Raw genomic sequence first — 22,621 nt, forward strand, 5'->3', positions numbered from 1 at the left:
AAAGGTTCGTTAAGGGAGGGGGAACAGAATCATAATGGAAATAACTGTAATGCAAAATAAGAGGCACCAGTAAAACCCCAAATCAAACAGGCTCCTGGGAAGATGACACCAGCATCATCTTTGTCAATTCCCTAGAAGAGAACGACAATGGATTCTTCCATGAAGTAAGTGGCTGAGTTCTCTAATGGATAAAGAACAGGGATGAAGAGGTGTCTTTATGGGATTAGCAGAGTCAAGGGCAGATATGAGATACCACCACTGCTCTTTGGGGTTTCTTTTGTGCCTCTCAATATTCTCCAACAGAATCTAAAATGGGGGAGGGGGAGGATGGTCTTTGGGCCATTTTGCATATATGAAGATCCACATTCCAATATCAAAACAGCCTGTAATGGGAGCCATATACATGAAACTCCAACAGCCTTCTCATCTTCTATCTGTAAGGAAAATTTCTCACAAGGCAGAGAGCCTGGTGGTGTTGAAGCTCGGCCAGGCCCTGGAGGCCCCTAAGATGAACCGTGAGCCCTAGGTTGGCAGAAGGAAGTAATTTCATATTTTTTGCAATTTCTTTACACTAATGTACAAGAGCTTTAAGATTATGGAAAATGAAGAATCTTGGTTTAGGGATTAAAAAGTTCATTAGGGAAAAGTCAGATATCACAGACATAAACTGATACCTGTGAACTGAGTTTTGGAAAGCCAGGTACTATGTAATCCAACATCTACAAATTGCCCACATGTAAGTAATGAAACTATCGAGCAAGTTAAAGAAATATTAAGTTAGTTGCTGTTTTTGTCTCAAACATTTGCTCCTGTAGAGTATGTACTAGTATATATAATACACACACACACACACACACACACACACATCTACCTACAGACAGGGTGTCTCGAAAAGTTTTAGTGCACAGTTTTCTGTTATGAAAAGCTTAATACTGTGTGAAGTGGGGCAGCTAGGTGGCACACAGCCCTGGAGTCAGGAGGACCTGAGTTCAAATCTGATCTCAGAGACTTATACTAGCTGTGTGGCCCTGGGCAAGTCACTTAGCCTCCAAAAACCAAACAAACCGCATGAAGGTTTTTGGGACACCCTGTATACAGATTTACACACATCTTAAACTCTGTGAAAGGTGGAAGCCGAAATACGGTGACCTGTTTACAATCCTGACTTAGACAATGAGTCATAACTTAAGATACTGTGACTTATGAAAGCCATAAGAATATTATGACCCATGTGACCAGTACATGACCCATACACAAACTTATGTTTGGGCATAACAATGGTTTAACTCTCAAGCTCATTCCTGAGCAGAAAACCCAAAATATCCACCAGTCAGGAGTAATGTACTCTCTAGCTCCCTCCTGCCTTTGTCTGTTTTCTATAATTACCATGGGGATTTGGGGGTCCTTTAGTGAGGATCCACAGAACTGGCTGGCTGCCGCCCTAGACTGAAGATTTGCCCCTGTGTGTAAGTATTCATAATGATTAATTAAACTACTACCTGTAATCAACCTAGAACTCCTTGGCTTCTTCCCTTGGTATCAAAAGAACGTTATGGGGGAGGTACAGGGTTGCATGGGGTGGGGGGGAGAGAATTCCAGACCTTACATATACACTTGCAAAGCATACATACATAAATGTGTATATATATAGATATTTGGTATGTGTGTGTATGAAATTATCACCATTTATATCACATATCTGAAATCATCACCACCATTCACAAACCTTTATCTATGGATTTCTGAACAGTGGTGACTTTAAAATTTAAACTTGGAAGAGATGCACCTTGGGGGTCACTTCGGCTCAACCCTCTCATTTTCCAGATAAGGAAATTCAGGCCCATAGACATTCAATGACTCGCCCAAAGTCTAATGGTCATGAAGGAGCAGAGATGGAATTCAGACCCTGGACCCTCTGACTCCCTTCACAGGGTTCTTTCCATTATAGCTTAAACTAACCCATTCTGCCCCTACCTGGACACTTCTAGCTAGAATGGTGTAACCCCTCAGCACAGTGAAGGGGGCTGATGTGGGGGAAAAGAATACGGCAATTTCATTATATTTTAAGCAAAAATGAAACACTCCTCACCTCTAATATTTGTCGTCCAAATGTTTTTATTTGCTGGAGTTCAAGACCCTGAATCTTCTTAGGGTTGCAGTATTTCTTCAGGAATGGGTCTTTTGGTTTTGCCTTTGAAAAAAGACCAAACAAAAGACACCACCTTACACCCAATGAACTGGCAAAGAACAAATAAGGGTCAAGTTCAATGTCAGAAGGCCTGCCAGGAAACAGGCAAGACAGAAACTGCAAACTCCTGGGAGAGCAAAGAGCGCTATAGAATGTCACAAAGCTCCTAAGAAACACTGATCCAGAAGGGCAAGGGCAGCAACTCTATGCTCAAAACATCATGAAAAGGAAACCCGTGTTCACTGATCTGAGAACATTCATTTATTTGTAACATTTGTCCAACCTGGAAACCACCGGTATGTCCAGCGCTTGCAGGATGTCTGAATAAATTGTGGTCTCTTCGCAGCATTTAATAGGCCAATGCTACGAATGGTGAATGCGAAGACAACAAGCCATATTTGGACTCTCTGGGAATATAAGACGTGATAAAAACCAGACCCACTCACACACACACTGGCTGGCAGCTGAAGCATAGGAAAGTGGGTCCTAGGCAGACTTTTTTTTGGGGGGGGGGGCGGCAGATTGTTCATTCTTTAGGTTTTATTTTGTTTAAATGTGGTGCATCGTATTCATTCGTCTCCTCTTCGCTAATTCAGATAAACCCAGCTCCAACAAGGGGGCCGGGCTGAAGAGTTACCCCCACGTTTGGCTCCATCACTGGCTAACCAGGGTCTATCATAAATGTTGCATCTGTCATGATAACAGTCATGTGATTGTTTAAAACATCAGGAATCCAGCACTGAGACAAGGCTGGAGAGCAAAGGAGAGGCCACCGCTTGGTCATCTGGCTTTTAGAATCAGAGCCACCTGATGCAATTAGGAGAAAGAGGCCAATTTTCCTTTTGTTTTGAAGTTCACTGAAGGAGGCAGCATCCTCCGGGCCTCTGGGCAGGATCTGGGCCAGGCTGGGCCTTAGCCCCCACACACCTCGGGCTGCAGGCTTGGGCTGGTGCCTTGCTACCTAAAGCCACACATCTCATGTCACAGGTGACACTCTGTCACGTCATGAAAAGTCCTGAGGAGTACCCTGTGTGTGCTGGGGGGCAGGAGCCGGGAGCAGAGGAGAGCAGGGGCCAAGGGGGAAGGAAGTACTCTTGAAACAGCAGTAGTTTTTCTATGGTGAAACCAAAAAAGTTCAGGGCCCTGCACTACCCAACTGCCAGCCCAAAGGCCTGCCTCTAAAGTCAAGGTCAGGCGGACAAATGAGACACTGACAACTGTTCATTGGGCATGAACCTGACCTTGAAGTAACAGCCATGACGATTCACCTTTGGAGACAGCTCTAAAGTTCACAAAATGCTCTCCCTATATTATCTCATTGGAGCCTCACAAGACCCTTACTGAGCAGGTGGATCATCCCCATTCTAGTCTCAGAGAGATTGCCAACACCCCCCCACCCCACCCAGTAACATGACCACAGTACCACAGGCAGGATTTGAATCCAGGACTCCCCATCATTTCTTTCCAAGCTCCCACCTGGGCTTGTCCAAGTACCTTGTAGATGAGGTCCTTCAGTGTTCCTTTTTCATTAAACGCCCTAATGACCAAGGCGGAGGACTCGCTGGCTGTGGCGAAGGAGACTCGGTAGATGTACGGGTGCTGCCAAGACAAAGAGCACCCATCAGCTGCATTCAGGTGGTTGCCAGGCCATCTCAACAGTCAGCATTTGCCCTCTCTGATCTCCAAGGACACCCTCCACCCTTTAAAATCAAAACAACCACTAAGCACTCCCTCAGAATGACCTGTGTGCGAGGCGCCTGGGAGCATGCTCCTTGACCTCCAGGGGCTTCCATAATGCCCCCCTCCCACCCCACTCCCCTGCCATTATACCACCCTGAGCCTAATAGTTGATGGCTTTCTCCTCCATCCTCTCCCCTACAGCTTATTTGTACAGAACTAAGGAACTGGATCAATCGCACAAGCAGGAGAACAGCCATTAAACACATGGCAGAACCCAGCTGTCTAAGGGTGAAGTCGTCCTTGGGAGTGCCAAGGAGAGACACCAAGCCACCCTGGGAAGGGGAACAGATAACGGAGGCGAGGCTGCACCAGGGAACCTGCCTTCCCATGAACAATTCAGGAGAACACAGAGCAGCCGGAGGGAGCCAAGTCCTCCCTCTGTGCTCCTTGGTGCCCGCTCCCCCACCAGGCCTGCCCCCTCCCTGCTCCCACTGGGTCTGTCCACTCCCTCCCCCTCCCCCCACCTGCCCTGTGCCTCGGCTCAGGCCAATGCAGGCAGGGGGAGCAGGTGCAGCTCGGGCACCCCATGGAGCAGGCTCCCTTGGGTGCGCAGGCCCTCCTGAAGGCTTCACTCCCTTTCTCTTGGAGGTGGCACAGTAGATGACTTGCATCACACCTATGGTGATGATGAAGCTAAGGATGATGGGTCGGGGGAGAGAGCACTAAGCAAGCAGGTCCCCAAAGAATGAGCTACATGGAGTCCTTGGGGGACCTGGAACTCCAGTTTGGTTAGAAAGAAATACTGGCTCCAGGCAGATGCTACAACATCAGCCTTCTGTAAGCACACAATGAGAATTCAGAGCTATGGGGCCACACCGGCTTTGGGGAGTGACGGCGCAGAGGGGAAGGGATGTAACTTTCAGGATATTATCCTAAGATCTGTAAAAGGAAGCAAAGACAAAGAAACATCTCCCCCGTCCCCCTTTCCTGGTATGAGTGACTCACTCCATCTTTAAAATGGCCTCTGTTTTGTAGCGAATGAAGCAATCACCTTTACCCTCCCCACCCCCTTCACCCCAAGTTCATTTCTGCCCTTCCCCAGGACCCATGCTACACAGGACCACACTAAGCTGCCTTGCTCTGCTCCCCCAAGGACAATGACAGCTCAGGGAGGCCTTCAAGGCCAGCTGCCCTCCACCATTATGTTCCTATGCTACACATCTGCTTGCTCCAGCCCTAAGCCAGTAGGACATTGTGGGGTTTTTTCCTTAGGTCACCTGGATGACAGAGGAACGTTGTCAATCAATCTCACCCTTTCATGGCTTCTCTATTTGATTTCTGCCCTAAACTGGTGAACCGTGGCCCTTTGGTCATGACATGTCCAAGTGGTTTTTGCTAACCAGATTTAAAATTGCTAGGATATGTTATAAAAGTATAAGAAGTTTGTAAATGATGTTATTATTAGACAACTCTTCAATTTATCTTCCCTTATGTCACAGGATGCGTGAAGGCGCTTCAGGAATCAATCCAACCAACCCAACCCCACAAGCCCCAGGATGTGCCAAGTACAGAGAGCTTCCAGCCACGGATACAGAGTCAAGAACAGAATGATGCTTGCCCTCAGAAGCTCATCTCCCACTGGAGGAAGACTATGTGTCTATAGAGGAGTAAATTACCTAGATATGTGTGTGATGTGTGATGTGTGTGTGTGTGTGTGTGTGTGTGTGTGTATGAAGTCATTGTGGGAGGGGCTGGGCAGTACTGGGTGCAGGACAATGGGGAAAGGCTTCTTCTTTCAGGGGGTGACACCTCAGAGTGAGGCCGAGGGGAGGAGGCAGAGCATTCTGGGCACAGGAGACAGGCCACCCACAGATGGGAGGCAGGAGACGGAATGGAATGGATGGGAAACGGAATAAGTGAGTGTATGGAAGGCTTGGGGGTGGGAGAGGGGGCTAAGTCAAATCAGTCTGTGAAGGTGGGCTAGGCAGAGACTGCGAGGGGCTTTCAATGCCAGAGAAGAGTCTATAATTTAACCTGAGAACACAAGGTAGTTCCCAGCACTCCTAGAGCAGGGGTGATGCAGGCAAGCAGCAAAATGGGCAGAGAAACCCCTTGGCCTTAACCCCGTATAGTAAGGGGGGTGAGGCATGGCTTGTGGGTTTAGTCACACCCACTCAAGGAATCTGGCTGCTGAGAACAGCCTTGGGAGGGAACCAATTCAAGGACACACCACTCCACATTGCTTACTCACTCACCAACACCATTAAAAATTTGGTTTTCCTGCCTCATTGAAACCACTTCTATGCATTCAAATAGCAGCCAGGCCATGAGATGGAAAAGCTGACAGTTAACTCTAAAGGTCACTTTATTCCCCGCCTTATTTTAAAATAAAGCACACGAGCCGCAGCTTGGGAAGACCCGGCCTACCATGACCATCCCCATCATGGCAAAACATTTTCCACCCAGGGAACCCCTCTATTATGGTCTTGAAGTGGGTCTTTCTGCTCCCCTCCTCTGCTTGCACCCATCAGGCACCAGGGAGAGACAAGACTGACTTTGCAATCAGGTTAATCGGTGGCTTGCCAGCTTAAAATGAAAAAAAAAATGACCCCAGAATAGGTTGCATCTGCCTGGCGTTGGTTTATCTGCTCAGGTTTGGGCACAAAGGCCTAGATTATTTGATCTTCCCTAGATCTTTAATTGAAAGCCTTCTAGATCTCTTCTCCCAATGACCTGGAGGCTCTTCGCCAAGCTCAGATAAAAGAAAAGGCCAGGAATTTGATATCAGCAGCTTAGGGAGCCAGAGGGGAATTACTCACAAAACAGGAAGGAAGGAGTCTGATGATCCACTGAAAATCCTTATCTGACAGGTACTTGTCAGGGCCAAGGTCAGCCTAGAGGGGCAGAAAACACAGAAACATGTGAGCCTGTCTTGGGGCAAGGAGCCAAAGAAGGCCCCCACTGGGACCTGACTTTTATGCCACATATCCAAGTACATTCGTAGAACCCAGAGGATGAACATCAGTGGTAGTGTAATTTTTGAGAATTAGGCATTTTCTTAAAGAAACAAACCTCAAAGGGGCAACTCTGAACAAGCTGCCTGCGGGAACCACTTCCCTCTTTCAGATCACCCAGGAGTTGGCCAAAGATAACGACTATTGCTCCTCCCACCACCACCTACTCAACCGACAGGCAGCACTTTGAGGCACCAAGACTTTGGGGACAACCTGGATGATCTCATTTGGCGCTCACAACAACCCGGGAGGCAGGTGCTATATGGCAGGTGACCTGCCCTGGGTCACGCAGTTAATAAATGTGAAGGGAAGTGTGGTCCAGTGGGAAGCGCTCAGGGCTCCAGCTTCCAAACCTGGCTCAAACACTTTATACAACTGTGTGACCCCGGGTAGGCCACTTCTATGCTTGGGGACTCCGTGTCCTCACTGGTAAAAGGAGGAAGTTGGGGGAGAGGACTGCTAAGGACAGCTAGATTACAATCTACACTCTTAATGCTTGGGGTTCCTAGACCTCTGGGTCAGAAGCAGATCTTCTTGTAGAAAACACATTTTGCTTTGCAAATCAAATAAGGTGACTTGGAAAAATAAAATAAACTGACTTCTAAAGGCTGAGAAGGCCCAAAGAGATAGAAGGCATCATTTTCAAGGACAATATGAGCCTCGCTGAGCCTTAAAAAAGCCATCACTCTTGAAGACCCAGAAAGAGCCATGATCAACCAAACCCCCGCATACCCAGCTTAGCACGAGGCGCTCTTTTGGCTGGTTCTTAATCTTCATTAAGAAATACCTCTTCCGTATCCTCCAACCTGGTACGAGAGCACAGGGACCATCAACAAGGCATTTTTAAAAGAGAAAAAAGCACAGACATGATCAAAATGACAATATTCCAGTATTGCGGGGTGGGGCATGAATTAATGCTGATTTTATTTCCTTATTAAGTACTATTTTTTTAAAGGAGGTCCTCAACCTTAGCTAGAAATACCAGGACACCCAATAAAGCAACTACTCCATCTTGCTAGCATTTCTAAGGCTCAGTGAAGGGCACTCAAAGCATAAAGACCTTTGTCTGGAGGTCTTCTGGAAGTGTCCCTTCACTGGAAGCCTCATTCTAAGTTTGGTCTACAGCAGAGGCTTGGAATTTATAATCTGTGAACTTATTTTTAAAAAATATTTGAATATTTGAAGGTTATGTGGATAAATTTTAATTTTAATTTAACTAGTTTCCCTTGTAATCCTACGGATTTTATCTAGTGTTAACACCACTGTTCTGAGAACAGACTTTACCAAGCTGTCCGAAGGACAAACATCACGGTCACGAACCCGGGCTCTAGAGGTTCCAGGGTGGTGGAGTTCTGTTAACGCCTAAATGCCTCCTGCAGAACTTCTCTGCCTGAGCCTGCAACCCGGCGCACATGTATGCTTGCGACGTGGGACTCAGACAGTGGATGGATATTTTGCAAACATGAAGAACCATCATGGCTGAACGAGACTCCCCAGGGACTGCCCAAGACCAATGGTCCAGGGCGGTTTTTCATATGTTGGGACCAGACTGTGACTTCTTTGGTCTAGGAAGCCCCCTGCACCCAGTCCAGATGGGACCTACTCTACAGCTCCTAGAGTTGCCTGGACCACCCGGGGGCTAGTTCCATAGCTATATTTGGAGTCCGGAAGACCTGAGTTCAAATCTAGCCTCAGGCACTTACTGGCTGTGTGATCCGGGGCAAGTCATTTAAGCTCAGTCTGCCTCAGTTTTCACAACCGTAAAATGGGGATAATGACAGCACCTACCTCTTGGGGTTGTCGTGAGGATCAAATGAGATAATATTTGTAAAGAGCTCAGCACACTGCCTGGCACATAGGAGGTACTTAACAAATGCTACTTCCTGGGGTCCTAAGAACTTAATTGACTTGTTCAAAGTCACACAGCCTCTATGCGTCAGAGGCAGGCTTGAACCCAGGGCTTCCTGATTCTGAGGCAGACTCCACCTGTCCACGGTGCCAGAGCTGCCCAAAGTCACAGAAGCCTCCACAGGCTGAGAAGGCAAGCCACCATAATACGGCTCATCTAAAAATTCCCCTCAGATGCCAGATCTGCCATTTTGTTAGCATGAGGAATTCCCTTTGTGAGCACAGGCTGTAAGTCCCAAGGACCTGAAACCTTTCACAGAAGCAAAGGGTCACCAATGCTGCGCCAAGCCCTGGGGCTCTGGACGCTGAACCCTAGGGGCTCCAGACACTGAGTCCCGGGGGCTCTGGACGCTGAGCCCAGGACCTGAGGCTCCCGAAGGAAAGTCTGGGAACCAGCCACTGGGCCTGGCAGCCTCTGATTGGTCTTTTCATGGGAGCTTCTCACCTATATCTTTCAATGGTTCCACCACCTCCCACTTTGGTTCTGATCGGAAGAACATCGAAACTTGCTGCAAGGCAATTTCTGTAAAGACATTTTATAGGTCTGTTAGTGAAACAGGTAACACCATGCAAACCCATCTTTTCATAAATCCATTTCATTTCAATGCTCACAAAGTCTTCAACACCCAGTGTGGCTCTTTGCATACAAAGGCCTGGTCAGCAAGTGAGAGAATCTAGGTATCCCTATCACTGACTCCTCACAGAAAAGGAGGAAACCAAGGTCTGATGTGCCCAGTCACACACGAGCTAGAAGGCAAGCCCTCTTCTCATTCTTCCCCCCAACCCTGCTGCTTCTCATCAGGCCAAAGGAAGTCAGCTTACAAATGAAACCTTTACACTGTAGGTTTAAGTTCTTTCAGTAATGAAATGCAAAATAGCTGACCTGGGCTCTAAGTCTGACATGAGAAACAGGCACATTATAGAGGGAAAAGATTCATATGGAGGGCAAGGGAATCGGGGAAGTCTTCACAGAGGAGGCAGCATCTGAACTGAGCCTTGGAGAGGGATGAAGACACAGGACATTCCAGGCATGCACTGGAGGGAAGACTTAAGGGAATACAAAGAGGTTGGTGATGGAGTGTGGCATTCACAATGACTGCGACAGACAGCTAGGAAGGTGGTGGAGAGGCAGATTATACAGGACCTTGAATGCCAGGCCTTGTATTACAGAGAGCCTTGAATGCCAGGACTTGTGTTTGATCCTATGGGCAAGGGGCAGCTAGTTGCTGAGGGTTCCAAGCAGGGCAGGGCAGTGATGGGGTCAGACCTGGGCTTTAGGAGCCGACTTGGGCAGCTGTGGTGGAGAATGAGTGGAGAGAGAGAAGACCCTTGAGTTAGGAGCTGGAGACCCTATGGAAAAGGGAAAGGAGGTGAGATGGCTGGCGTACAGTGAAGAGCCCCAGGGGTCATCACTTCCTCTGCTACATGCCCCCTCACCATCTTAATATCTCTCTGGCTACACTCGGAGATGTCCAGCTCAAAGACCAGGCCTCATTGGGCTCCCTAGTGGCCAACGCCCATCTCTACCCAACATCGATTTAACGCTGGTAGTGTGGGCAAGATGGGCTCCTCCGTGGGGGCACCATTAGTGCCACAGAAAAGGTTCACTGTAAAAGTACACGGCAAACAAAAACCCCACAGCTCAGAAAAAGTGACTGGATTGTAAAGGGGTGGGGGTCCCTGGCTGGCTTCTGGGCCATTCTCCCCTTTCCAAGGACAAGGAGAAGAGGCCTGTTATTGAAGTACATCAGCAAAGTCACTGCCCTTTCTTTCCTGGGGGAATAAAACATGTTTATGAAACCATTTCAGGGTAGGATGGGACAGTGGAAAGAGTATTAGCTCCTGAGTCCGTGGTGACCTGAGTTCAAATTCTGCCTCTGATGATTACTGGCTGAATGACCTTGGCAAGTCATTCACCCACCTGGGGCTCTCTTTCCTTATCTGCAAAATGAAGGGCTGGACTATAGAGAGAGCATCCTTTTCAGTTCCAGAAGGAGGATTCTGTTTACTGGTGGAAAGTTATCAACCTTCCAAATGTACTATGGAATTTTCCCTTTCTTAATCAGTGAAATTCCAGGGCAATGGCAAGGTATTATTAGAAGAGCAGCAGAAATGGGCTCCAGCTGACTAAATGACCCTCCCCAGGGGGTGCCCCTCCCCCTGGAGAAGGAGAGCAATCACCGTTTGCCAGCCACATTATGGTGACACCAATCTGGAGAAACCATTAAGAGCCGAGAGCTGGGAGAAGATAAAGCACTCTGATTAGGACAGGTAAGACAAGGTTCACAGTCGGAAATGCAGAGAAAGGTCCAGTGGATCACTTAAAATTCCATGAATATTTATTCTAATTACATGAATTGTAATGAACCACTTGGAATGTCCTCTAACCTGTCAGGAACTCCATAAACTTCCACTACAAACAGCAAAACCTTACACCTACTCTAATTAATATTGGTACAAAATGTTTCTAGTATTTCCAAACTCAAATTTAAACCATCTGCTATTTTAAAATAAATTACTTAAGTGTGAATGATTCATCCCAATTCAGAGCAGGCTTATTCAAAGATCCCTCTGCCAAGGGACCACAGTGTGGCTGTGCACAGACCCACAGAGTACACATGTTTATTGACTGAGAAGCTTACTTGCCTCCTAGGCTACAAACAGAACCTCTAGGCTCATTACTAATAAGGAGGGGGAAGGCATGGAAAATGATTTCTTGACTTTAAAGGCCTGAGAAATTCAAGAAAACTCACTTTCTGTGCTAGGTGGGTATCCTATGTGAGTGTGCAAACAAACTGCAGTATTTTTTCACTCCAGCAGAGCTTGGTTCCTTGAAAGGGGGCCCTATGGAGTGATAGAAAACCCACAAATATTTGCTGGGCTCTGCCATTTCCCCCTGCTGGGTTAAGTCCTGTTCTCTGTGGGATACGAGGTTATCATTTTTCCCTCCCTCTCCCCACCTCCTAATTCAAAGGCAATAAGAATCAAGAAAGAGTTCAAGAAAAATCCAGAAATAACCATGTTCCTTCCTCCTCTGCCCTCCCCAAAGCCAAGGTATCTTTGGGTGAGGGTCAAGTATGTTCCAGGAGTGAAGGAAAAAAGGCAGGTGACTTTACTGGAATTTGTGAAGGTCAGAAAAGCCACTCTCTCCAGCTCTGGCCAAGACGGCTTTATCCAGGGACTGTATCTTGATATCACGTCTGTCTTCCCAGTCAATGGTCACCAGATTTGAATAATGTCACCTATCCATCTCTCAGCCTCCTGCAGGGGAAGGGACCACGCTGACTTTTTTTCTTTGCTAACTGCCAGATACACACAGTAGACAGAATATTCCCTAGCCTGGGTGCATTCAACAAATGCTGCTTCTTGACTGCCTTCAGAGCTGACCAAGTCAGGAAACCCAGAGCAAAGCATCAAATTCCATCCTTTGTCTTCCTACTGGGCTCCCACATTCCATCTCCAAAGATGTCAGCTCCCCCAATGAGCAAAAGTCTTTGAAAGCTAATGTTTAGGCACACCAGGGTGATTTAAAAGCAGAATGAAGCTTCCGGGACCTGGCCATCTTAAAGCAGACCTTTAATCTAATCTACAGCACCACCAGAAATTGGAATGTTATGTTATCCCACCGGCACATCAGATTAGGGCCTTTAGCCTTACTCAAATTCCACACATTTTATCGTCTAGGAGTTTACGTGCATGAGACAGACACACTCCTCTGGTCCTCCCCTACCCTGGGCTTCCAGTATTGGAAGTCCTGAGGGATCCGTGTAGATGCTAAAAATCTCCCAGCACATATAACTCAAGAATGTTAAGACTTAAAAGAAAGGCCCCGTAGTGACTAAAATATTTAGAGTAACACTTTTTTAAGAGCAAAGAACTAAAAACAAAGTAGATGTCCACTGAGTGCAGAATGGCGTGAACATACCAGAATATTGCTGTGCTCTAGGAAATGATGCCTAGGATGAGGAAAGCACAGGAAGACTTACGCGAGCTGATAGAAAGTGAAGTAAGCAGAACCAGGAGAACAATGCATACAGGGACCCCAGCGATGAATGAAGAGAACCACAACACAACAGAAAATGAATGGACCCCAAAGGCAAGGTGTAGGAAGGTACCTCTCCTAGCTTCTCTGTGGCACTGAGTCGGATTTGTTTTTCTCTTGCTTAGTTTTGCTAAAGTTTTTGCTTCTTTGTTCTAAGGAATGGATTGCTGGGGCAGCAAAGGAGAAGGGATGCCCTGGGAAATGCCGATGATTTAAAATAAAAGATATCAATACAAGTTTATTAAAAATGGACAAAAAGAAAGTCATAGTAGCTCCAAAAAGGGATGAAGTAAAAGTCTGGGGAGGAGTTACAGAAAAACCCCCAAAGCCCAAACCTGCCCACGTGGTTTCTACAGTGTTGCTGGCTAAGGCATGTTCTGGGGTGTTTGGTTTGTTCACTTAACACCAATGCCGTTCACCTGGGTAGCAAAAGCTGCTCCCCACACCTCCTACTGCCCGAGGTCTGCCAACCACAGTCTACAGTTAAACATGGGGTAGAGAGAAGAATGCCAGACTGGGGAGTCAGGAAGATTCCTCACACACTTACTAGCTGTGTGTCCCTGGGCCAGTTGCTGTTTGTCTGTTTCCTCAACTGTAAAATGGGGACAACAGCCCCCTGGGTTATTATGAATTTCAAATGAGATAATTACTGTAAAGGGCCAGGCACAGGGCTGGGCACAGAGTGAGCACCATCTAAATGTTAGCTATTGTTATGACGATTAGCCCCTACCTCCCAGATCTGGGAGGCAGCTGCCTGCAGAGCCACAGGGGTCAGGGCTCAAACCCTGAAATAAGGCACAGCCCTGCAATCCGCACCTAGCACTCTGGAAAGGCCTGGGGCAGAGGCCTGCAAGCAGGACAAAATCCAAGAGGGCAGAAAGGCTACTGAGACCCTTCTCAAAGGTGGCAAGGGAAGGCAGAACTTCTCCAGACGGGGCTGGGGACAAGGGAGGGCCTGATCTTCATTACTCAGGCAGATTACAACACCATTAACTGGGCTGGGCTCAGTGATAATCAGCCCCTCACAGGGTGAAGAAACCCAAGGCAGAGCCCTGCAGGAGGCCCACTGATGGTGCAACAGGCCACACATGCATGTTTCCCTTTTCTCCACCTGCTAGAGGAAGCTAGAGGCAGAGAGCAAACTCCAAGGCCCTACATTTCCTCCCCCAGGAGTCAGTCGGCATCTCTCAAATGGAGAAGAACACCCCCATGGCAGGCGGATCTCACAAAGATTCTGGTTCTTCCAGTGGTGGCTTGAGCCACTTACAAGGGCTCAGCAGAGGCTTCCAATGCTCTCAATATCCTTCCCACAGGGCCCTGTGCTCCTGGCTCCTTACTCTGACTCTCCGAGGTGGAGAGGAGGATGGAGAGGACTTGAGGCAATGATGGAGAGACAGAGTGTGTGTGTGTGTGTGTGTGTGTGTGTGTGTGTGTGTGTGTGTGTGTGTATGAGCATGTGTGAGTATATATGTGTATGTGTGTGTGTGAGTGCTCTTGACTGTGTGTGAGAGTTAGCAAGTACTTGTGAGTGTGAGCATGTGTGTGAGTATACAATGCCAAAAAGAACCATCAAGGCTGTTCAACTTCCCCAGTCCCGACTTTAACCTTGAGAAGGGGCTGTCTGCCTCCCATGGGGCTGCTCACCAACCCATCCAGGGCCAGTCATCCCCACCTGGGTGTCTCCGTTCTCCAGTGATGTTGCAGATAATGGAAGAATGTCTCCCCTATCGGTCAGAAGGGATGCGATGGGGCCCTGAGGAGACCACTAGGATGTAGCTACGCTCCACAGGCTGTCTATTCTGCTGGGTTAAGTGGGTAATGGGGACAAACACTTATTAAGCACTTACTATGTGCCAGGCACTGTGCTAAGCTCTGTACAAGCACCATCTCATCTGATCCTCCCAACAATCTGGGAGGGAGGTGCTCTTCTTATCCCCACTTTACAGAGGAGGAAACTGAGGCAAACAGAAGTTAAGTGACTTGCCCAGAGCCACAAGTGCCTGAGGCCAGGTTTGAACTCAGGTTTCACCTCCAGAGCTCCACCCACTGAGCCACCCAGCTGCTTATGAAGAAAAAAACCAACAAAACTGTAGATTCTCTAACTCCTGGCCAACGTGGTTTCCATACTGGCTTTGTGTGTGCCCTCCCCCTCATTTCTTGAATGCAATTTTATTTGACCTCTCTATGACTCTTCAACGTGATAGGCAGATTCTTAGCCAGGAGTAGGGTATAGGAGTATCATGCGGTTTCTTCCGTGGACCACCAATAATACAATGACAGACTAGATGACATCTGGTCCTCAATTTCCCCATTTATGAAATAGGAATAAAACCTCTTTCCTCTGTCATAAAAGAATACCACCTGAGGATTCCCTTACTTATTAAACTAAAGATTCATTACAATCAATTTTTACCGCAGCGGTGAAATAAGGAAGTCAGTAAGTAAACTTTGTTTTCTAGTTCCAGGTCAATTTGATAAACATTTACCAAGCACCAGTTATGTGCGAGGCAGAGAGATCAGAGACAGCAAGACAGAAAAGAACACAGAGCCTGGAGCCTAACGGAGACAGAAGACATGCGCCTACGTAAGACGGTCCAAGGAGCTGTCCCATCTCGCTGGAATAACTGTGCTGGAAGGCCTACCTGTGGAGGCCATATTGTAGAGAGCCTTCAGGCTAAGAACTGGGAGCCAAGGAAGGATTCTGAGAAGGAGAGTGGGGTGATGCTGGCAAGCAGGAGAAGGACTGATTAGATCAGGAGGACAGATGAGTGACTTGGAGACAGCAGAGGAAGAGGCGCCGAATGCCTGAGCGAAGGTGGCGGCAGCAAACAAGAAGCCGAGCAGAGACCCACAGGAGCTTGGGTAAAGCCAAACTGATGGGACTGGTTTATTGACAAAACCACATGAAACATTCTTGGCCCTCCCTGACTCGATCATTGGCCACCACTAAGTGTTATTTATCAGTTCACCTGCAACGCTTTCTGGTATTTTATCATGATGGTTCCCAGAGTACAAAATTAATGAAAATTTAATAACTTGCTGGTTGACATCTGGTGCCATTACGTTGTTACTCTATGTTATCCTTTTGTACCTGTCAAAGAAGCCCTTTCAAGCTCAGATGTTTAACCAGGGCCTCTGCTCCAGGGAAGAGAGGAAAAAAGACTGCTCCCCTTAGGCTGGTGTTTGGCATGGACTGACTTCAGGGAGGAGATGAGCAAAGGTCAGAATGAGGCCACTAGATAGCTTCCCAGTCCCTTTCAAATAGACTCCTATGTAATACCCAAATTTAAAATTTAAGTCTACAAGGCCATTGCAAAGCTAAATATAAATGCATTTTAATTAGCTGCCACCTTAAATTGTTCATAGCTGTGCTGTTATTGGATATAACAGAGATGTAATACAGGCAACAAAGGTGATTAAACTATTTAAGAAGACTCGATTCTCCCATGTCCTACTGAAGTGCCTTAATATGGCATAAAAGTGATCCTGAGATCTCGAAGGATTTGTCTTCAGAAAAATGAATTCTGAGGGCCCACCCACTCATGAAGCCATCTACGCTAAGGCACAGAGGGACAATCCGATAGATAGCAAAGGAAGGAGCGCACACACCCAATATAAAATCAGTACTGACGTAAGCAATAAAGCTCCGGAGTCTACACACGGATAAAAGTGAATGCATAGCAGGCATGAACATTTCCAGAAATCAATTTTCCCTTTATGTATCTGGAGTGCAGAGTTGAAAGGAAATAAATCCAGTCCCCTAAGTGCTCCCCCCCACCCCCACCTAAAAATCAAGATACTTAAATGAAGCAAACGTTGAATAATTTAAAAGTCCCGGGTCCTTTCTCACTCAGACTTCCGTTTTTTTCTTTCTATATATAAGATTGTCTCCTCCTCCTCTCATCTGCAACTGTCTCTTAAAGGTTATGGGTGGCTTCACTTACCGGTATAATTTGCAGAATAGTTGTTGGGGTCTAAAAATTTCTTAACCAGCTCACAATTGGACAGTATGTGGTTTGTGGTGATCACATTGAGATAGTTCTGAAGCCCTTTCTGTCTTTCAGCTATGAATTCCCGATCCATGTTGCCAATCAATTTTTTGGGAGGAAGAGGTAGGCTCAGACCTGAAATCTTGAAAAAACAAAAATAAAAATATTATATCCCCAACCTTCCCCACTAACAAGGCCGACTAACTAACTTGGTGCCTTATCAATCGGGTGCCTTGCCTTGCCAGCCCCCTCATTCCACAGATGAGAAACTAAGGCCCTGAGCATAGAAATGACACGGCCTGGGTGAATCTGTTGGTATCTCTGCAAGCCACTGAGATCTATTCTCTGGAAATGTTCAAGTTTAAAATTAGGATTGTGGAGGTTGTACAACCTTTCACTTCTTAATGAGATAACAGATGTCAAGTGCTTTACAAACCTTTGAAGTGCTATAGAAATACTAGTTATTAATATTGATAATGATAATCATATTCTTTGACCTATTATTGGGAACATTCCCTAAGAATTGTTTTGTTAAAGTAGAGCTATGCAATTCAAAGATGTGTGTGATAGTACGCTCTGTAATTGCAACAGCAACAAGAACCCCAACATCCAGAATACTTTAAAAATAGATATCTAACATAAAGGAAGAGCTGAATAAACTGAGGTACATTAACGTATAAAATGTGAAGAATGTAAATAAATAGACTGAGGTGAGGAAAAGAGCACCAACAATACATTTTAAAATTTAATTCTGTTTTTTTCAACGAACAAAAATCTAGTTTGTCTCCCTCCTACCCCATCCCACCCTCTAACTCATTGAAAAAAAAAAACAAAACTCTAGTAACAAATACTCATAGTGAAATATAACAAATCCCTGCACAGGCCATGCTCAGCATGGGTCAGTTTGTCCTGAGTCCTTCACTTCTCTGTCAGGAGGTGGGGACCCATGGCTGCATCAGTCTAAGTTATTTGTTTTTATAGTGTTACTGTTATTGTATTAATGTGGGGACCCATCACTGCATCAAGCAGAGGCCCTAAGTCTAAATTATTTGTTCTTATAGTGTTACTGTTATTGTATTAATGGTTCTCCTGGTTCTGCTCACCTCACTCTGTATCAGTTCATACAAGTCAAGTTTTTTTTTAAGGGAACAGAAGGAAAATATAATGTGCAGAAGGGAACACAAATGCAGCAATTTACTGACTGCCACATTAAACTTGATGTATATGTTGGTTGGTTATTTCCTTTGCTCTTGAAGAGGGTCCAAATGATGTCACTATGTTGGGGGTCAAGGTACAGTGTGTCTGACCCTGGCTGATCAGACCAATACAAGCTCCAGAGGCTCTACCACAGATCAGGCACAAATAGTCCACATATATACATACAACACACACACACACACTCTCACATGCACTGTCCAAAAAGTCTTAATGGATGTAACAGTTCACAGTTTTTCATGCAATTTTCCTTCCTAACTTTGCATCTTGAAGTATTCATGCTTTGTGGTTTGTGGTATGTTAACTTCATGATAAAAAAAATGTTAAAAAATAAATATGGAAGGACTTATGAGATGAAGCAAAGTGAACAATTGGAGACACTGTCCACTCAGGCTATCAATATGTTAAAGGATCAACCTGCCCAAATACAGAGATGAATGGGCAAAGAAAACAGGACATAGAAGGGGGGAGTGAATGAAAATTGTTAGATTTTGTATGGTTGTTTAATTAGTTGCAAATAAAAGTTTAATTGGTTTTATTACTGCTTAAATTTCATAATGCACTACTTTGCTTGTTTGAAAAAAGAAAAAGAAACTCCCCTGGGTCTTCTACCATTCTCTTAGTTTGGTTAATCTCAAATCTTTACACAGATTTTTTTTTAAGCCTGTAAAACAATGAGTCAGGAAGGCAATTCAATGAGAAAAGTCACTTTCAAAGAGTAATACAATTCCCGACTGCCCTTGCTTTTAGGCAGACAGTTAGTCTAAAACAGGGTACTAGCAAAAAAAAAGCCAAAAGAGGGTATGTAACGAGAAGGGCATGTTTAAGACACCAGAAGGGATGTAATATCTCCACGAATGCAAGGCAGGCTTAACCAGTTTCACTCAGAAATGTTTTTCAAGCCATAAAGATGCAGTCAGATCTTGGCCGTGATATAAACCACAACTGCCAATTCCAAACCTTCTGTTTTGACAATTCAATTATTTAGAAAATGCCAGAAGAGACGCATAGCAGATGTTTTGTTTTTTCCTTCCCGCAGGGCGATTTGTTGTTGAGCAGACCGGCTTCATTTCCGATCCTTTTTCAGATACATAAAAGTGGTCTTTCCTTGGCGATCTGTCTTGCCTCTTTCTTGGCCACCCAACCTCACTTACATACAAGTGCCTACTATATGCCAGGCACTGTGCTAAGCGCTGGGGATACAAATAAGAAAAAGGATGACAGTCCCTGCCTTCAGGGAGCTTACAGTCTCATGGGGGAAGATGGTACACAAGAAGAAAGCTGCAAAGGGGAGGGCAGCACCCAGCGTGAAGGCATGAGGACCACGGTGGTGTTGAAACCAAGAAGAGTAAGCAGCTGTTGGCAAATGAAGACATGGCCATACCCTTGATCTTGCTGTACTTCTGCTTCCATGCTCATGAATTCTGAATTCTCTTATCATAATTTCCCTCTGCCTTGCTACCCCAAATCCTGCTCTTTATCCTTGGTGTGACCTCCAAATCCTCAGCCCCTCAGTACTTTCCCAAGCCATCGCACCTGCACTGGCCACACTCTTCTTCCTTCCCCATCTTGACTCCTGAGTAAAGCAGTTCTTCAACTCTACACTGTTCTCCTCTCGAGTCTCCTTCTCTCTTATTCTATCATTGATCTTGCCCTGCCAAGCCGCAGCCTTGGATCACTCCCACTATCTGCTGCCCTCCCCCTCTCCCACACATGTGCTCCTGAGCGATGGAGAAAATGATCAGTGTTCCGACTGGGTCCATTACAAATTTATGTTACACAACCACAATTGGTCCCTCATTGGGACAAGAAAATCCTTTGATACCTCACTAACACACTACCCCTACTTAGCACAATGCTCTTCCAAACATTTCCATCCCTCTTCACACGTGGCCACCCTCCCTCGCCCTCTCAGCTGAGAATCCTGTGTCATGTTTGACTGAACAAATGGAAATCATCTGCTGAGAGCTTCCTCCTCCTCTCCCATCACTCAGATGCCTTCTGCCACAATCTCCTCCTTCACCCCCATTTCACATGAAGAGGGGGCCCTTCTAACTGGTGCAAATCCCTCTTCATGCACAATCGATCTTATCTTCTCAAGCAGACTGCTCCCTCTATCATTCCTACCCTTTCACTTCCTGTCCATTTCCCCATCTGCTTCCCTAAAATCTGCAAACGTGGGGCAGTTAGGTGATGCAGTGAATAGAGGACTGGCCCTGGAGTCAGGAGAACCAGTGTAACCCCATTTGCCTCAGTTTCCTCATCTGTAAAATGAGCTGGAGAAGGAAATGGCAAACCACTCCAGTATCTGACAAGAAAACCCCCAGTAGGGCCATGAAGAGTCTGACATGGCTGAAATGACTGAACAACAATAAAATTACCAATGATTTCCTGACTGCCAAATCCAATGGCCTTTTCTCAATCTTTATCCTTTCTGACCCTCTGCAGCTTGTGCTCTCAATCAACTCTCTTGCCCTTGATTCTCTGCAGGTTTCTGTGAGCGTGCTCTCTCCTGGTTCTCCTGCCTATCTCTTTTAGTCTCCTTTCTTGGGTCTTTGTCCAGGTCATCCCTGTTAATGGTGGCTCAGTCCTGGGCCCTCTTGTCTTCTCCCTCTAAACTCTCATCAGCTCCCATGCTTCTCAAATCTATGTGTCCAGTCTTATCCTCTCTCCTGACTTCCAGTCTTAAGCTCCAAGTAACCATTGGAAATCCCAAACCAGATGTGCCACAGACATCTTAAACTCAACACATCCAAGACTGAACTCATTCTCCTTCCCCACCCCCTATATCCTCTCCCCTCTTCCAAAGTCCACAATACTGCTCAGGTACAACAGCACCTTCCCAGTCACCCGGGTTCACACCCGAGGCAATGTTCTTACCTCCTCACTCTCTCTCACCTCCCCGTACATAACCTGTTGCAAAGTCCTTCCAATCTCACTTATGGAGACTCTCTCATATGTGCTCTCTTCTCTTCACTGACACTCCAACCACCCTGGTGTGGCCTGCACATTGCCTCCCACCTGGAGGGTCTCAACAGTCTGGGGATGATGTCCCTGCCTCAGGAGTCTCCTGCCCCAGTCTATCCTCCACTCAGCTGTCAAAGTGACGTTTCTAAAGGACAGGTCTGGCCGTGTCACCTCATCCTTTCTGACCCCTCTGCAGACTTTGACGTTGTCAATCAACCCTTTTGTCCTTGATTCCCTGCAGGTGGGATGGCAGCCAGCTAGTGAAGATGGGGGGGAGGGGGATCAAAAAGCTCCTCCAGGATCAAATAGAAAATCCTTTGTTTGGCATTCGAAGCCCTCTATAGCCCTCTCCCACCTTTCCAGTCTTCTTATCCCCTCCCCCACTCACTCCCAGTAAGAGTGTACTGGCCTCCTACTATTCCTTGAAAATGATGCCCCGTGTCCTGACACCAGGCATTTTCTCTGGCTCTCCCCCATGCCTGAAATCCACTCCTTCCTCCTCACTGTCTCCTGGCTTCCCTGACTTGAAGTCTCAGCTAAAAACCACCCTTCCCAATCACCCTTAATTACTAGGGCTTTCTCTCTGCTGATTACCTCCTTTTTATCCTTCATGTGACTTGTTTGTACAGAGCTGTTTGCATGTAGTCTCCCCCACTACTCAGGGAGCTCCTTGAGAGCGCAGACTGTCTTTTGCCTTTTTTTGTATCCCCAGCACTCAGCACACTGCCTAGCACATAGTAGGTACTTTTTAAAATGCTTATTGAAGCAGCTCTTTTTGTGGTGGCAAAGCATTGGAAATTGAGGGGATGCCCACCAACTGGGGAATGGCTGAAGAAGCTGTGATATATGAATGTAATGGAATACGATTGTGCCATAAGAAATGATGAGCAGGCGGATTTCAGAAAAACCTGGAAAAGATTTATATGAACTGAGGCTGAGTGAAGTGAGCAGAACCAGAACATCGTACATAGTAACAGCAACACTGTGTTCTGACCAACTCTAATAGACTTAACTCTTCTCAGCAACCCAACAATCCAAGGTAACTCCAAAAGACTCATGGTGGGAAATGCTACCCACACCCAGAGAAAGAACTATGGAGTCTGAATGCGGATCAGGGCACACTATTTTCTCTTTTCTTGTTGTTTTTTCTTTCTCGTGGTTTTTCCCTTTTGTTCTGATTCTTCTTTCACAACATGATTAAAGTGGAAATGTGTTTAATATGATTGTACAGGGTGTTTCTAAAGTCTGGACACATAGGCAATTGACAGCAATGTGGAGTTATTGCATTGAGTTCATGTGAATCTTGCAAAGCACATCAACCTTTGCATCACAAATGAATTAAAGATGTTATTTGTTAATATTCCAATTAAATAAAATGTTGTTGAAAATTTCATTCATTTTATTTCTTGAAAATCTGCATTTTTGCCTATGTGTCCAGACTTTAGGGACACCCTGTACACATATAGCCTATGTCAGATTGCATGCCCTCTTGGGGAGTGGGGAGGGGAAGAAAAAAATTTGGAACTCAAAATCTTTTAAAAGCGAATGGTAAAAACTAAAGAATAAAATAAAAATTAAGAGAATTGCCAGGGGGAACTGAAAGTAGAGTATTATGAAG

At 46.1% G+C, this 22,621-nt stretch overlaps 1 protein-coding gene across 4 annotated transcripts in view; it reads right to left on the minus strand.

The window, feature by feature from the left end:
- PXK (PX domain containing serine/threonine kinase like) overlaps positions 1-22,621 on the minus strand; it is a 104,549-nt gene that overhangs the window by 32,512 nt on the left and 49,416 nt on the right. For all 4 annotated transcript variants that reach the window (XM_036737358.1, XM_036737357.1, XM_036737360.1 and 1 more), the window contains exons 4-9: positions 16,777-16,963; positions 9,236-9,313; positions 7,615-7,688; positions 6,688-6,762; positions 3,683-3,787; positions 2,090-2,191 (exon numbers count right to left, since the gene is read on the minus strand). In XM_036737358.1, the coding sequence (XP_036593253.1) occupies positions 2,090-2,191; positions 3,683-3,787; positions 6,688-6,762; positions 7,615-7,688; positions 9,236-9,313; positions 16,777-16,963 (621 nt within the window). The remainder of the gene's footprint in view (positions 1-2,089; positions 2,192-3,682; positions 3,788-6,687; positions 6,763-7,614; positions 7,689-9,235; positions 9,314-16,776; positions 16,964-22,621) is intronic.

The sequence above is a fragment of the Trichosurus vulpecula genome, chromosome 9, assembly GCF_011100635.1.
Source record: "Trichosurus vulpecula isolate mTriVul1 chromosome 9, mTriVul1.pri, whole genome shotgun sequence".
NCBI classification, from domain to species: domain Eukaryota; kingdom Metazoa; phylum Chordata; class Mammalia; order Diprotodontia; family Phalangeridae; genus Trichosurus; species Trichosurus vulpecula.